The following is a 17,763-nucleotide window of genomic DNA, read 5'->3' as shown; positions in this document are numbered from 1 at the left end:
CTTTTCTTTTCCCATCAACCGAAATCCAAGTGCGCAGTGCTTTCTTTGCTCACGGTAAAGGCTCAGTAAATGTTTTTGCGTTCATTCGGTCCCACTGAGTCATTCATTCGCGTCCCAACTTGGAGGCCAAATCGAAGTACCCTCAGGCCAATTGTTTCCAGCTAGGCAAGTCCCTAGTCTAATCAGGCCAGCCCAAACCTGGTGCTACTTCCTCCTTCACGGAGCAATCACGGCAGGAGAGAGAGCCTAGCCCACTAGAACCACCGAAGAGGAGTGATGAAATCGGAGGCTCCACACCAGTAAACTGCCCCTCCTCCCAGCAGCCTCCTGACCCAGACATTTAAGCAGTTACTCAGGCACCCGAGCAGCAGAAGCAGCCGTAGCCACCTCATCGCCATTGCCGGGACACAGGCTAGGACAGTGCCTAGTTTCCGGGGTCCCAGCATCCCACAAAATGCGCTGCGAGCTGCTGCTGCTTCTCGCGGCGGGGGCTTTCTTTCTAGCCCCGGTTGTTTCCAGTTTGCACAATGTTACTGCAGAAGGTAAGACAGACGGATGGGACAGGAAATTCTTGGAAAACAAAGTCCTCCTCCTAGCTTCTCCAACTTCATTTAGCCTAGGAGCCGCAGCCAAACGGAGCCCGGGAGGACAACAGAGCGGGATTATGGGGTCAAAGGAGGAGAACTTGAAAGTCCCCCAAGGAGGATCCCAGGACTGGGGTGGGGGTGGGGAGGCAAGGAAGGAGAACTTGGCAGTCCCCCAAGGAGGATCCCAGGACAGAACGGGGTTATGGGACCAAGGGAGGAGAACTTGACAGTCCCCCAAGGAGGATCCCAGGGCAGAGCGGGATTATGGGGCCATGGAAGGAGAACTTGACAGTCCCCTGAAGTAGGATCCCTATGTGCTCCAGAGGACAAGCTCCACGGACCCACATACCACATCTAGTTCCTTTCTGGGAAGTCTGGAAAATGAAAGTAAATCATGAGACTAAACCACACAAGAGCACTCTTGGAAGGGGGGGGGGGGGGGGGAGGAACCCGAAGTAAGCTAAAGAGAGAGAACAGACCCAGGAGCTATTCTTCAGATCCACACTTCTTGCGATATGATATTCCTATCTTTTCCTTTCTCCTACCCCTTAATGCTAAGGGCGTTTTATAATTTTCTCTCTTCCCTCCCTTAACGATAACAGTGTTTTCTCTCGCTATCTGTAAAATGGGTGAATAATTTAAATCCTGCGGCACATCACTCCTTCAGAATGAATTACTACATGAGTGCTTCGCAAATAGAGAGCTAAGGACTGCTGCTGAGTAGCTCAATAACCACATATTGGAAGGGAGCTCTGGAAACCCCAAGGGGCTGAAACTAAGCCCCTGTGGGCACCCCTAGCTATCTGTAACTTGAGTCCCTTGTTTTAAAACTAGCCAGGTTTCTTGTGGGCGTGAATTAAATGTAATGAAATTAGCCAAACGTTAAAACCATAGAACCTAGGGTTTTTTGAGCTGGAAGGGACACCTAAAAATATACCTAACCTCTTCATTTTACAGAATGGGAGGAAAGGTGAAGGGACTTGCCCACGGTCCCAGAACTAGTCTGTGGCAAGCAGAGCCAGGCAGGCCTAGACCTCAGTTCTCCTGGCTCCCTCCAGATAGAAACTTGGAATCTGAAATCTAGAACTCAAAGGGACCTTGCTTTAGCTGATCCAACCTCTCATTTTAAAGGTTCAAAAACTGAGGCCAGAGAGAATAAATAACTAATCTAAGGACAATTTGAACCCAGGTCCTCAGGCTTCCCAGCCAGTATTCTTTCATACTATGTCAGAATTTCCAAGGGTTTAGCAGTGCTTTTAAGACCTGAAAAATTATCGTAAATAAAGGAATTTGGCTGTAGACTTTAAATTGAAAATGTAACCTGTAGAATGAATGCATTTTTTCCAAGAGGGAGTCTGGGTAAGTTTAAGGAGAGCTCCATTGTTGGCTTATTTGGAAACATCCTTCTAAATCCTTTCCATGTCTTCCCAGATATAATCTAGAAAGATATGGGTATTTCTGGTATTTAATCTCAAAACAAAGTACCAGTACTGGGAAGGGTGGTTTTTGTTAGAAATTATTTAACTTAGAGCTCAACCCACAAGAACTCAGTGAGAGTTGTTGACAGTAACTCCCTCTTCCTCAGTGGTTCCCAAACTTGTTTGGCCTACCGCCCCCTTTCCAGAAAAATATATTATTTAGCCCCCTGGAAATTATTTTTTTTAAGTTTAATAGCAATTAATAGGAAAGATAAACGCACCTGTGGCCATCACTGCCTCCCTGGATTGCTGCACTCACCAGGGGGCGGTGGCACCCACTTTGGGAATCACTGCTCTATCTCCATTAAAGGAGGTTGTCACATGACAAAGAGGAGAGAATATCTGATCAAGAGCCTTAGACCCTGCTACCCAAGTCACACTAGTACAGATTTTTCCCCTTGCTGTCAAAAACTTCACACTCCCGTCCTTAATTAGCCCTAATATCTGCCAGTGGGTAAAATTATTTTATTAAGGATGAAATCAGCAAGCTTATACATGCCATGCACAATGTTTCACAATGAAGTGATCTACAAATATTAGTTTCCTGCTACACTATATCAGGAAGATCACCATGGCTTGCATTTGCACATAAAGCATTTTTATGCCTTTTAGGAAGAGAGACAGGAAAGAGGTGGATTATCCCTAAGAGACATCCAGTAAAACTGTCCCACATTTGAAGGCTTAGAGAGGGCTGGATGTCAGAATTTTTTTTTAATTCTTTCCAACTACCTAAGAATTAATTTAGGTCATCTCACTGGTCTCCCTTTTAGTTTGGAACCCTAGTTTTTCTAGACTTTGTCCTGGGACCATTAAATGAATGTAGTAGATAATTAATGTATTTTGTTGTTCAAATGTGACCTTTGGACCATAGCACATCAATGCTGGCCCTGAGGTTTCTTGTTAAAGATACTGTAGTGGTTTGCCTTTTCATTCTCCAGTGCATTAAGGCAAAGGGAGGTTACAGTGATTTGCCCAGGATCACACAGCTAGTAAGTGTCTGAGGCCAAATTTGAACTCAAGTAATTCCCTACTCCAGGCCAGTGCTCCATCCATTGAGCTACTTAATTAATGTAGAGATAATAGCTTTCCACTGATCCCATTGTAAGCCATAGCACTAAATTCAGCTACTCCTACTTATGGAGTTAGCTTGAACATTTTCCTCAGAGAGTATCAGAAATTCTAATTCTTAGAAGTTTCAGTTTTGTAAAGTTTTTATTTTACTACATAACTAAAGAAGTTATTGGCCTTTAAAAATAAAACTTTATTAATTCATTTACTTGATTGTAGACCAAATATATCAGGCTTATGCCAAATTCTAAAATGTGCTTTTTGCCTTCACAGAGAAGTTTCAATTTCATTCATGGACGAAAAAGGTCAGTGTTTACTTCTTCTTTTTTGAAATTTTTAAATCTCACAAGTTTCCTGTTAAGAAATGAAGTCAACTGTGGTAACAGGTGTAAAGAGAAGGGATTTTCCAACTGATCACCAGAGTCTATCTTTTTTTTATACCAATCTTTCTACAATAATATTTGTCAAGTACAATTTCAATGAATGGAAACCAAGCTACTCATTATAATTGCCTATAGTAGTAAATAGGGGTCTAGGATCTACTGGTTTGAATGCTCAGACCATTATCACTATATTATATTAATGACAAACTTAGCCACCCTTTTTCTTTAAGAGAGTTCCTATTATATACTAGTGAATATTCTAGCTATTTTTAAATTTTCAAAATGTATTTAAAGAGAACAAAGTCATTTTTAGAGTGTTTAAAGAGAACAAAAACTTTTTTAATATTTTAAATTTATCACTAGTTTCTGTACATTGTCAGATTATATTTTTTTTTTAAGATCATTTTTTGAGGGGGGAGCTAGGAAGGTCAGTGAACCAGAACTAGAGATGGAAGATCCTGGGTTCAAATCTCACCTCAGATCCTTCTTAGCTGTGTGACCCTAGGCAAGTCACTTAACCCCAGTTGCCTTGCCCTTACCTCTCTTCTGCCTTAGAGCCAACATACAGTATTAATTCTAATATGGAAGGTAACAGTTTTTTGTTTCTTTTTTTTTAAAGAGGAACAAAAGTGGGGTTTACAATCAAGACTGCAAAAAACTGAGGAGTGGGTATCATGGAGGGATTTTTGGAATAGGTGATTTGTAAATTTTTTCAATGAGGGAGCCAATGGAGGCATGTCTAAAGTGGGGTTGCTGATAATTCTAACATTGGATTGGATTAGAGCATTATGTCCACCAGTTGGTTGTCTTGTTTTGAAAGGGAGTTTTGACAGTCTTATGAAAAGAGGATCTAAAGCCTCTATAGAGCAGGAAATCTCCAAACCCCTGGCCATTTTGTGGCTGGTTTGTCAAGAAAGGAGGGAAGAAAAGGTATTTCTCAAGGAAAGAGGTTGTTAACAGGGGATTTCAGGGAATACAGCCACTCTGATATACATTCTCATATCTAAATTATTATTTTGATTATCTTCATAAATATATTATAATTAAATGATTAACATTATCATTCATTCTAAATCTTACTCAGCGATTAAATCTATTAACAGCTGGAACTATCTCTTACTACAGAGACAAATCAATCAGTTCCAGTTTCTAATTAATAGTTATACTTATCAATCAATAACCAACTCAGGAAACGAGAGGCTTTAGGGTTAATTTTTGGGTCCTGACATCCCCCTTTCAGTGAAGGGGAGGAGCCCTTGTACAGAGGGAAAGGAAAAGGTATGCAGAAGCCTCTACTTAGCAAGTCAAGTTATAGATCACATTGCTTAAGGGGCTCACAATCGACTAATTTTGTGAGAGGAGATTTATATATCACAAAGGTAATCAAGAAAAATCATAAACATAAACACCATGAAACAAAAAGCCAAAGCAATATAATCATTATCATCAGCACTATCTAACATATCTAGCAAGTATCCTTTCATCCTAGTACTTATTCTCAACATTTCCTCAGCACATTTTGAGTCCCAGATGGCCCATGGTTCCTGGATATCTTTTCTTGGGCATTCTGGAATTGGTTTCATTCTCAAGGCACTTTTGAAGAGGACTTTGCTTCTCTGGTTCCAAATCACTTATAGAGGTTTCTAGATTAGCATCTGCCAAAATCTGCCTGTACAGACAGTACAAGACAGTACAATTGAGCACTATCTCTTAAATGTGGTTCTCTAATCCTTAAACTTCCAAGAATTTCAGTTTTATACACCATTTGCAATTTATATTTTTACCTAAATCTTATCATTGATATGAAGAATCTTAAAAAAAAAAATTTGTGCAGGTCTAAATAGTAAAATGAGTTTTTTTGTCCTTTAATGTTATCAGACAAGTACTTTAAAAACAGGAAAATAATTTCACTTTCTTTAGAATTATCAGTTCAATTTTAGATGTAAATCTTTAGTCCAATTTTGAGAGCTTATTACTAAATCATACTCAAAGCCTGAATTTCCATACTAGATATATTTGGAAATCAGTCCATATGTACATGTATATAGTTATTTCGGGGGGGGGGGGATCTAATACTGAAACCTTACTATTCTATTTAATTAAAAAACTTTTACATAACATTTCTGTCTTATTATCTAATCTAATTTCCCTTTAGGAGAGAGATATCATTTTTTTTTTTAATAAAACCTGGCTCCAAGGCAGAAGAATGGTAAGGGTAGGCTATGGGGGTCAAGTGATTTGCCCAGGGTCACACAGCTGGGAAGTGGCTGAGGTCATATTTGAACCTAGGACCTCCCGTGTCTCTAGGCCTGGCTCTCAATCCACTGAGCTACCCAGCTGCCCCCAAGAGATATCATTTCTATATTATAGTTCCACCACAGTTAAAATTCTAAGATTTTTTTCATGTTTGCATCCTGTTATAGTAACTCAGAGATGTCCCAATATCAATTCATTATTTAATAGGTTTGATACTATACTTACAAAACTTCTAATAATAGTAACAATCAATCAACAAATGGAAATGAAAAATTAACAAGTTCATTAAGGTCTTTTTGGGCTTGTTACCTGTCTACTTTGAATAAGATATTCTACCTTCCTGGTCTGCCAATTAGTACCCACAAACAAGTGGAAATGTGTTTGAATGTAGTAAAACTCTTCATTTGCACTCATCTTGCATTTAGAGAAAGGCTTAACCTCATCTCCCACATTCCTGTATGAACATTTCTATGTAAGGCATTAGATAGTCATCTTTTTTTTTAATTGCCACATTGAAATGGTCTGAATTGATTAGCTCTATAAAATAAATTAGCAGGAAAGGTCTTCCCTTTTCATCCTACAAAAAAATAATGTGTTTCTTTTGTTAAATTAATGCTGCTTTCTCGATTTACATTTCTTATGTGAGTGTATATGTTTTATTTTGTTTTTTAGTTCAACAAGACATATAATTTGAAGGAATATCATCGAAGGCTACACAATTTTCTCAATAATAAGAGGCGAATTGATGAACACAATGCTGGGAAACACTCATACACATGTATAGCAGTAAAAATATTCTTAATACAACTGTGGGAACTGAGAATTGTAAAATAATGTTTAAGAAATAGCCAAGAGAATTTAGTATTGAATTTATAGATTAGGGAATAATCTAGATAGAAATTATGACTGAGCCCAGAAAAACTGATGAAAGGATCCAAACAAAACTGTCAAGATAGATGACCAAGCATAGCTGACCTGCTTAATGATCTTTGTCCATTTCTTAGCACAATGCCTGGCACATAGTAATGTGCTTAGTAAATGTTTATTGACTATGATCAAAACTAAGAAAGAATGGAAGTGAAGCCAGAAAGAGGGGGACTTGAAAGACAAGGTTAATATGAGGAATAAAAATAGGTTTAGGAATGAAATAGAGGGAAAGTATAAGGTTAGGAGTTCATGATCAGGGAGGATAATTTCAGAATTCCAGATAACAGAGATTGAACATATAAATGGGTGATGGTAAAACCAAGTATATGTATGATCATAACCATATGTGGCTGAGAAGGAATAAAAATATCGATCTTTCAGAGTTAATGAACTGGGAGCTGGAGAGAGAACATTAGCTTGTATATAATAATACTGTAATTATCTTGTATTTATATTGCTATCTATTTATATGCATAGGCATTGTTTTTCCTTATAGTAGAAATTACAGGGAGAAACTATATATATATACTAAACCAATTTCCCTTAAGAGGACAAAGTGGTCATCCTTGGAATTAGTTGATCAGGAGGTTTTTGAATTATTGGTTTGCCTTCCTTAGCCCCTGAAACATAAAGGGTTAGAATGAATTGCTACCTTGGTTTTTATGGCAAAATTCCCATGCCCTGTAGGAACATCTTCCTCACTAGGTGTTGTTAATTACTGAGGTCAATGTGGCAGTGAGGCATTTTATTTGAATTTAATTAGGAATTGTATCCTTTTTAATCATATCATTTTCAAAGCTTTTTAAGAAATTTATGATCCACAAGTACATTACTGCATTTTAATTCCAAGCTTAAATTCCACTGGCCTAAACTAGACCTGCCCCAAATATTTGGTATTAGTTGGGAGAGAAGGAATATTATACAATGATTTTTGTAGTTAAATTTATCGTGGAATTATTAGAAGAGTGGTGTACAAAAAAGAGGGGACTTGAGTGATCAGATAGCCAGATAAAGGATCCTCGTATGGTCAACCTTGAGGAGTTTTAGTAAAATTGTATTGGGACATCTGGGACTGGTACAGTAAAGGGCCTTCTACTCTGCTCAAATTTAAGATGTCCCCAGAAGCCCTTACCCTAGTCAGACTTGGGCAGCAGTTAGTCCAGGTGTTCTTATCCCGACTGATGAAGTGACTTACAGAGAGGGCCAAGGTCCTCTCTAGGCTTAGACTATTTTAACTCCAAGCCCAAAAGAATACCGGAGGCCATATAGCTGAGTTATGATGGCTTGGAAAGGGGAGAAGAGATGCCAAATAGATATAAGGGGATGCTAGCAAGACCAGCAACCAAGTTATTCTTACATAAATCCAGAAATCAAAGGAATTCAATACATGAGAACATAGACATTTGTAGACCAACATAGAAAATTGAAAAAATTCAGAAGTTCAGAAAAAAAGACTAAAAGTTATGAGAGAAATAAATAAAGGTCATGTGAATAAAGCATTTTATTGTTCCCTTTTTGCTATTTGTTTACTAACTTTTTTTGGAAACTTTCTTTTAGTGGGACTGAACCAGTTTTCTGATATGTCATTTGATGAATTCAAAAAGCGGTATCTTATGAGTGAACCTCAAGTAAGTGTTGTTCATTCTGACAAATTTAAGATGTTTAAAATGCAAACCTTTGGATTATTTTACAATGTAGTATGTCTCCTTTCATCTATCTTCCATTTTCTCTTTCTTCAAATGAGCTTCTGTTCAGAATCACTCCTAGCAGCCAGAAAAGTTAGAATCCATTTTTAACCTCAAGGGAATTTGGCTGACTGGAAATCCAGAACCTTGTGTTCCAAACTTTAACTCACATGACACCATGGACATTTTGTTATGCCATAGGTTAAGAGAAATATTCAAATCAAGGAAGGAACAGAAGAGAGACCCAAAAGTTGAAAGTTGGGAAGTAGGAATGAAAGAACGGTGGGCAGGGGGAGGGGGTGTGATTAGATCAATTATTCCCACCTCACCTAAAGTGAGGAGAAACCATGCCCCAATATTTTTGATAAGTTAGCTCAAGGGCCATGATTTCACTATTAAATCAATAGTAACCTTTAGACTATATTCAAAAAGTCCTTGATCAATTTAAGAGTCCTTGAGAGCTATTCAATGAGTGTAATGTTGCAAAGGAAGTGCATTGTTTTTGGCTGAAGAAACTTGTTCAAATTCTGTGGGTCATCTATAAAATAGCAAGCAAATTTGGAACCTGGGCATTCTATCCTCTGACAGTTCAGTAGTAAAAGCCTTCATCCAAGCCCCTGTGAAAGAAAGTACTTCGAAGAGAGGAGAGCACCTTGGCTTCTCTTCTCCTTTGGTCAGAGGAAGACCTTGTGGGAGCCAGAGGATTTTGGACTAACCATTAATTCCCTAGTTATTCCCAGAACAGTGGATGGCAGTGCTGGCATCTGGAACAGAGGGAAAATTAGACACACTGAGAAAAGATAGCTTCAAGACTTTGTTGTCGTTGTTGTCTGTCCTTTGGTTTCAAAGAGGCCCAATGACATTGTGGACTGATATCTTAACTCACCCATGAGTTGTGTTGAAATGAGGCAGATATGCACAAAGTCATTGACCTCATTCTCCCTTCCAGAGACACTAAAGTTCAATGGTGAGATAAAAGTCAGAACAACTAGTGATGGCCAGGATGCAGGAGACCACCTCGATACCTACAATGTCTGTCCAAGCTCTTAAGTGCTCCACAGCACTGGCTTCAGCCACCTTCATGGCCACTGGAACAAATTGTTCTCACCCACTCATTCCACCAGAGGGACACCTTCACATGCTTGGAGTAGAAAGCCTCCTAATTCACCACAGGGTCTGAGGTCCATTGTTTACTCCAAAGACTTTACAAGGAACCCAGCAGAGAAGCTGTGCTAGACCTAAGGAGAATATTGTGAGGACTGTAGGAAAGCTGTGCTACCCCTTTGCAACGTGGACTCTTTGAGAGTCCACTTTCCTTTGGACAGCGTGTGTATTAATAGGAAAGTGTCACAAACCTTTGAGGAGATAATTTGTTATCAACTGTTCTATACTTCATTAGTAAATACTCCTTTCAAAAAGCTAATTAAGTCTGGATGACTAATTGATACCAACTACTAATCACACAGATGGGGGCTTATAAGCTATAGCATTAGTTAACAACTCCCAGATCCTCAGAACCACCTCTAGGTTAGATGTAGCAGCCACCCCCCTAGGGACCTAAGCGGCCATTGCAAGTGATGTTTGAGCCAGTATCCCCAGGACCTGTGCTGCAGGGACAGTGAGAGAGCCTTAAAAGCACTCTGCTTATTGGTTTAGAGAAGAGATAACTGAGGAACTGATGAGTCACCCAATACAAAATGCATTTGCTTAATTTCATTGGTACATGTCGTAACCCATCTATGTTCTCTTGTTCTTTTTTATTCTTCTCCATGCTCTTCCAAGGATACTCTTTAAGGGATTTCCTACCAAAATGCTTGAAACCTTCCTTTAAATCTTCTTACATTTAGTAATTACCAGTGAAACAATCTACCCACATAACCACTCCCACCTGCTTCCATTCGTATTGCTTCAGTGATCTACTTCATTTGAATTCTTACCAATAAGGCCCCCAAAAGAAGCACCTCTAGGAAAAATACTGCAGTAGGCTCCAGAAATTATGTATTCTTGTCCTGACACTTATTAGTTGTGTGTCATTGGGCAAATCATTTAATCTCCTTAAACCTCAGTTTCTTCATCTGTAGCATGGAAGCAAACCTGCTCTACTGCTTCGTAGTGTTGTGGAGATCAGATAAGAGGAATGTAGGTGGAAGTACTACATAAACTGTAAAAGGCTGAGTGCTATTACTATCATTTTGGGATATTTTTTTTTGAGTACTAGATCAAAGAAGCATGAGGCTGCCCTGAATCCTAGCACTGGACAGCAGAGCCAGTGTAAAGGTCCACTGGACAGAAGAAATAGATTCCAGGATCTGACAAGACAGGCTCTTGATAGAAGTAACTGCCTTGTGAGCTTTCCCTGATCCTGACTCCCTAGCCAGATAGCTTACCTGGCAATGGGAAAGAGAAATTTCCTAGAATCATAGCAGCTCAGTTTTGAAGGAATGTCAAAGGACATCTGATTAAAACCATTAGTAATAACAATAATAACTAAGATTTAAATAGTACTTCTATGTGCCAGGAATGGGCTAAGCACTTTTGCTATTACTATCCAAATTTTACAGATGGGGAAACTGAGGTAAATAGGTTATGTGACTTGCCCTGGGTCACATAAATGTCTGAGGCTAGATTTGAGCTCATGTCTTCCTGACTCCAGGCCCTGTCTTCTATCCACTGTGCCACCTAATTGCCCAAGAATCCTTTCTACAATATCCCTAAGTCATCATCCAGGCTCTACTTAAAACTTCCAGTAATATAGAACTAACCATTTACACAGGTGATTCATTCTACTTCTGTAAAACGCTGATTAGAGGCTTTTCTTGTCAAATGTGCTTCTCTATCATTTCTACTCATTGCTCTTAGTTTTGCTCTCTAGGGCCAAGTAAAACAAATATGGTTGCACTTCCAAACTATTTCCTGTTGTAGACTTTTATTTTAAACCCTTACCTTCTGTCTTAGAATCAATGATGTGTGTTGGTTCCACAGGAGTAAGGGCCAGACAAATGGGATTAAGTGGCTTACACAGGGTCACACAGCTAGGAAGTGACTGAAGTCAAATTTGAACCCAGGACGTCTCATCTCTAGGCTTAGCTCTCAACCACTGCACCACCCAGCTGCCCCCATCCCATTGTGAACTTCAAGAAAGCTCTAAGGCAGATATGTGCTTCAGTCTATAGAGTGCCAGGCCTAGAGAGGGAAGTCCTATTTGGCTTCAGGTACTCCTAGTTGTATGTCCCTGGGCAAGTCACTTAACCCCAATTGTCTTTCCCCTATCAATCTTCTGCCTTGGAACCAATACTTGTATTGATTCTAAGATAGAAGCTGTATTAAAAAAAAAAAAGATAACTCTAATATCCGCTGTCCATCTTCTCTAACCAGTTCCTTCAACTAACCTGATTACACCATCCATTTACTGTTCTCTTAACGTGCTTCAGTTTATCAATAAATGTTCTTTATATGTGCTGCCCAGAACTGACACAGTACTCCAGATGGAGTCTGGCCAATTAGACTATAGCATATTATCTATCTCCTTTATTCTCGTCACTTCTCTGAATGCAGTCTATAATTGTATTAGCTTTGGGGGTTATTGCATCCTAATCTTTCCCTGCATTAAGCTTCTATGTGACTTTGGGCACAATTTAAAAATAATTCTATTTTCTGCTCAATTTGGGGGCTCCCTTATTTGTACCTTCACTGGGTTGTTTCTCAAGTTAAATCATAGATTGTCTTCAATCAAACAGACATTGATTAAGTGCCTAGAAAGCATAAGGCACCTACTATATACAAGTCAGTTCCATAAAACTAAAAATAGGAGTAAGCCCAAAACAAACTTAATTCCACTTTTTTAAAACCCTTCCCTTCAGTCTTAGAGTCAATACTAAATATCCATTCCAGGGTAGAAGAACAGTAAGGGCTAGGTATTTGGGGTTAAGAGATTTGCCCAGGGTCATATTAATTCAATTTTTAAGTTTATAAATCAATAATTTGTAGTTTACAAAGCACTCTGCTTATAGCCCAGTGTTAAGAGGTAGTATAAATATCATTGTCATTCAGATGTTTTAGTTGTGTCCGACCCTTCATGACCCCATTTGGGTTTTTCTGGGAGATACTGGAATAGTTTGCCATTTCTTTCTCCAGTTCATTTTCTAGATGAGGAAATTTAAGCCAACGGGGTTAAGTAGCTTGTCCAGGGTTACATAGCTAGCAAATGTCTGAGGCCAGATTTAAACTCATAAAGATGAGTCTTCTTGATGTCAGACTCAGACTATTTATTTTACAAAGGCACTCGGACTTAGAGAAAACAGATCTGCTCAGGGATACAGAGCTAGTAATATCAGAGCCTGAACTCCGAAGCACATCTTCAGATCATCTCCTTGAAGATAAAGCATCATTTGTTATCCAGCATAAACAAAGAAAGTGGGCTTACTCATGCTTCTTCCATATTCCGCCAATCATTTTTATGGCCTTTTCCAAGATGGATAAAAGCTTCATTTATAATTCTTTAGTCACTAGCCTCGTTAGGCCCAAATCACATAATAAGCAAATTGCAGCCTTCACTCCAGACTGACTCCTTACAGGCCTCCACACTCATTTCTATATTTAAAGCTGCATCTTCCTCAAACACCCCTTTATCCTGTCACTGCATTTTTAGACACCTAATACCTATCCAATCAGATCCAAACTCAACTTGCCAATTCAGGGCCAGCTCCTTTTCTGACTAGCCAGCATGATTAAGCTAATGTGTTTACCATCTTTTAAATATAATCTAATGATTTTTATCTCTGTGTGTTCCCTTACATCATTCTCCCCAGCTAAATATCTTGCCACCACCACCATCTTTCACCCACTCACATTCCTCCTCACCAAATGCTGTCTAATCTGTCCTTCAGAAGTCATCTTAAAACTCAGGTCTTTGAGGAAGGCTTTTCTAATTAGTTCTTATTGCTCCTTTAATATTCATTTCCTTATCACCCATTGCTTTAGTTTATATCTGGACTTTATTGCTGACTAATCATTGTTTTTAAGTTGTTTCACTCACGTGTATGTGTGTGTACCTAAGAAGAGAAGACTTCATACAGAAAGCCGCCACCTCCACCCCCAGCATTCTCGCTTACCTCCCTAAGGAGGGGTGACTTCCATTCACACCCTATTAACTTTTCCTCAGCTCCAAATAATTCCATCTGCCCCCTCCATTCTTTCTTCTGAGTTGCCTAAATATGCAGGAGGAAACTGTATGACATCTACTACAAATATCTGCTCTTACTCTAACTAAGCTCTCTCACTGATACAAAGTGATCCTGATATGCACGCTCGTTTTTTTTTTGTTGACCCTTTTCATATTCCCCACAATGGCTGCTCCAAGCTATTTCCCCTCTCCTAGAACTTCTAAACTCATTTCATCCCCTAACTCTTTGCTCTCATAGATGGCTATTCTCCTTCACTGCTGAAATTGAGGTCCTCCAGAAGAACTTGATCAACTTCTTTCACTTCTTTTACCCTCTTAATGTCATCATTCATGCTCCCATCCTTCCCTTTGGCTTGACATGGTTCTCCTTCTTGCCAAAGCAAACCCTATGGGGTCCTTTCTTTATTTTTTCTTCATTTTTTATTGTCATGCAAAACATACTTCCATATTGGTGTGTTATAAGAGTAAAATTATACATAATTAAAATCCAAAATACACTGATGTGAAAGATGACTCCAACAATTCTTTCTCTGCAGGTGGATAGTATTCCCTGTCATAAGTCTTTCAGGATTGTCCCAGATCATTGCAATCCTGAGAGTAGCCAAGTTTTCACAGATAATCATCATCCAGATATTACTGTCATTGTGTACAGAGTTCTGCTTATTTTGCTCTGCATCAGTTCTCACTGAACTTTTCAGTTTTTTCAAGATCATCTTGCTCATCATTTCTTGTAGCATAATAGTATTCCATTACTGACATGTATCACAATTTGTTCAGCCATTACCCAGTTGATGGATGACCCTATAATTTCCAATTCTTTGCCACCACAAAAAGAGCTGCTACAAATATTTTTGTAAAAGTAGGTCCTTTCTAGGTGTCTTTTCAATTCCATTTCTTCCTCTACCATCTCTCCCCTTGACCCTGCTTCACCAAGGAAAGAAGGAAATAGGCGTTTATTCAGCACCTATCACATGCCAGGCATTGCACTAAGTGTTTTCTTTCTTCTTTGATCCTTATAACAACCCTGGGAGGTAGGGGCTATTATTATCCTCATTTTGCAGTTGAGAAAACTGAAGCAGAGGTTAACTGGCTTGCCCAAGGTCACACCACTAGTAAATTTCTGAGACTTGGGTCTTCGTGATTCCTAGTCTAGCTCTAGATCTACTGTACTACCTGGCTGCCTCTGATAATCTTCTCTTTATTTTTCTTCAAACTTGTTTTTTTATTATCTTGTGATTTTCTAATCATTTCCAATTCTTGCTTAGTTTCTGAGCTCCTATTATATATTAGCCTGGGATACATTTCTTAACCAATACAAATTAAACTCATTAATTTTCCCAAAATCTGCCACTCCTCCATCTTCTGTATTTCTGTTGATAATACCATCATCTTCCCAATCTCTCAGCCTTATAACTTGTGGGTCTTAGAATGGAAAATCATGTATTTAGAACTTACTTTGTGCTAAGCACAGTAAATGCTAAGTGCTGGGAATAAAAATAGAAAGCAAAAACAATTCTTTCTCTTGTAGACCTCATATTGTAGAAATAATATTTAAAACATAGGGTAAATGGAAAAGCTTAGTCATCCTTATTATGCATTGCAGAATGGATAGGCAGCAAGGTCCAACAATCCTTAGAATGCAGTAGCAGACAATGACCCAGGGTCTGGAGGGCACAACTATAGGGTAGATGATAATGCCCTTCCTTCACCCAATGGTCCTTAGGGCTTAACGTCAGGGAAGAGGATGACTGCTGGTATCTCTCCATTTTATCTGAAGGATTATAATTGGTGACTCCCTTCTTATCAAACAGATGTTACCACCTCTGGCTGTCCTATTCTCCTTATTCCAAACATCTAATCACTTGCCAAGTCCTGTCATTTCTAGGAGGGCAGGAAGGTAACACAGTGGATAAAATGTTGGACCTGGAGTCAAAGATTCAACTTCATGAGTTCAAATCTTGACTTTAGACACTTACTAGCTGGATGACCCTGGCTGGGCAGGTCACTTAACCCTGTTTGTTTCCATTTCTTTACCTGTAAAATGAGCCAGACAAGGAAATGGCAAACTGCTCCAATGTCTGCCAAGAAATCCCCAAAATGGAGTGACAGACTGACTGAACAACAATAACTTCATCATACCCTCTCAATTCCCATTGCAACTATCTTTTTGAAGCTCTGATTCCTTCTTATGCAAACTATAGCTCTTCTAGTGAATCTTTCTACCTATAGACTATCCCCTCTTCAATCCATCCTCACAATGGTTCCTAACTGATCTTCTTTAAATATTTCTTTGATTGTTCCTTTCCTACAATCTTTGGTGATTTCCCATTGCCTTCTGAAATAAAATAGAAACTTCTGACCTTGGCTTTCAAGATCTTCTACAGACTTCAGCTGATTCTTCCAGCTTTCTCTCCCTCCCCTTCATCATTTGTCATGGTCAAATTGGAATTCTTTGGTTTTGTCCAACCTTTCACCATCCCCCATGGTATCTATTGGGGTCCTTTCCTAAGTTGCAGTGATTTTCCTGCCCTCTAATGTCTCAAAACCTAGTTTGCTTCTTTTCATTTCTTACTCTATAGCATTATTTCTATCTTCCTTCAAGCCTTGCAAGCAGGGATGCAAATACTCAGAACCTAGCACATTGCCTTGCAAGCAGTAGGTGCTTAATAAATGCTTGTTAAGCACTGGAATTAAAGCTAGAAGGGACCTCGGAGATCATCTAGTGCAACCTTTTCCTTTTACAGATGAGAAACCAAACCTCAAGAGATGCTGTTACTAGGCCGAGTTCACACAACTAATGAATAGTAGATCTGGGATTTGAACCAGTTTTTTGCCTCCAAAGCTAGTGTTACCGTACCACATGGTTTACTATGTATCCTGTGAATCAATGAATGAGACCAAAGAAGTTAAGTGATTTGCCTACGATTATACAGCAGAACTAGGATCTTTGTCCAGAAAACCCTAAATGAGGTCATTCAGACTCTGAAATGACTGAACAATATCAAAAATATTACTTAAATTATTATCCTTTCTGATTCTCTTCCTTAACAGCTGTTATTTCCTGATTTGCTCTGTCTCTCATTTCCCAGGTACCCCCTTTTAAGATGTTCAAAGCTAGTTTTATATTTTATTTTTGTAGAAAAAAAGGGGACTTCCATAAAATATACAATGTGATGAAGAGGAAGTATTTCTTCAAAGTGTCTTTTTTGTATGAAAATATCAATTAACTGTTAACTTATATCCCCAATTTCTATCTCTAGTTTTTATAAACATAGTCTATATACATATCAAAAATATCCTTGATCATGACATGAGAAGAAAATGACAAGCTTTCATAAATGGCATACTCTAACAGACATGTTTATACTCAAATAATAAACTAGAAAATGTAGAGATTCCAAGATTCCATTGTACTTATTTGCTAACTATTAAAAAAGGCATTTTAAAAGGGAAAAATAGAGGAAAGGGCCATTGACACTTTTTTTAATGTACAAAATAAAGGAAGTACAGAAGGAAACAGCTTTGAAAAGTAACTTTGAATTTAATATATGTAATTTAAAAAAATAAGTTGTACAAAGTCATAGTTTCACATATTCTCTTTCTCTAATATTTGCTAAATTTAAAAACATTTGATTTGACAGAGGAAAACCAAGGTATCTAATTCAAAAGTCAAACTCATATTCATGTGGGGGTTGAGACTTGGGTCTTGTCCAAAGAATTAATGACTCAGGCAATCTCTAAGGTAAGGGAACAAGCTTTATTGGGAGAGGGAGGAAGATAGTGGCATGGTCCTAGTGATAGAGTGGTTCTAGTGATGGGAAGATATGGCAATGGAAAGGGCCGGGGGTGGAAAGTCTCTGAGAGATTTTAAGGAATACTTTTTATCTTGATTGTTTCCAAGGATCTGATGTCACTTTACCCATGGTTCACTCTGTTAGTCCACTAGTAGGGGGTGAGGGAAAAGAGGAGCAAACTGCAATGTAAAAGGGATGCTAATGATATATTAAATATCCCTGGGCAACTTTCAGTCTAATTTTGCTCTTTTCTTCCCAGACTCTAAGGAAGGCAGTGAGTATGGAAACTGGGCATTATATGAACCTCGTCTTGAATGACTGGGGAATAGAACTACCTATCCTTACTGTTCAGAGACCCCAATTAATGACCTAGGTTATGTCTAAAGACTGATAAGAGGAGTTT

At 38.7% G+C, this 17,763-nt stretch overlaps 1 protein-coding gene across 1 annotated transcript in view; it reads left to right on the top strand.

Annotated features, from left to right (window-relative positions):
• Positions 1-373: 373 nt before the first annotated feature.
• The window catches only part of CTSH (cathepsin H), a 34,894-nt gene continuing 17,504 nt past the window's right edge, over positions 374-17,763 (top strand). The window contains exons 1-4 of the mRNA XM_044660149.1: positions 374-542; positions 3,407-3,438; positions 6,445-6,550; positions 8,257-8,327. Coding sequence (XP_044516084.1) covers positions 455-542; positions 3,407-3,438; positions 6,445-6,550; positions 8,257-8,327 — 297 coding nt within the window. The 5' untranslated portion in view covers positions 374-454. The remainder of the gene's footprint in view (positions 543-3,406; positions 3,439-6,444; positions 6,551-8,256; positions 8,328-17,763) is intronic.

Source organism: Gracilinanus agilis, chromosome 2, assembly GCF_016433145.1.
Source record: "Gracilinanus agilis isolate LMUSP501 chromosome 2, AgileGrace, whole genome shotgun sequence".
NCBI classification, from domain to species: domain Eukaryota; kingdom Metazoa; phylum Chordata; class Mammalia; order Didelphimorphia; family Didelphidae; genus Gracilinanus; species Gracilinanus agilis.
Note: the sequence above shows the minus strand (reverse complement) of the source record. Positions and strands in the feature narration are given on the sequence as shown.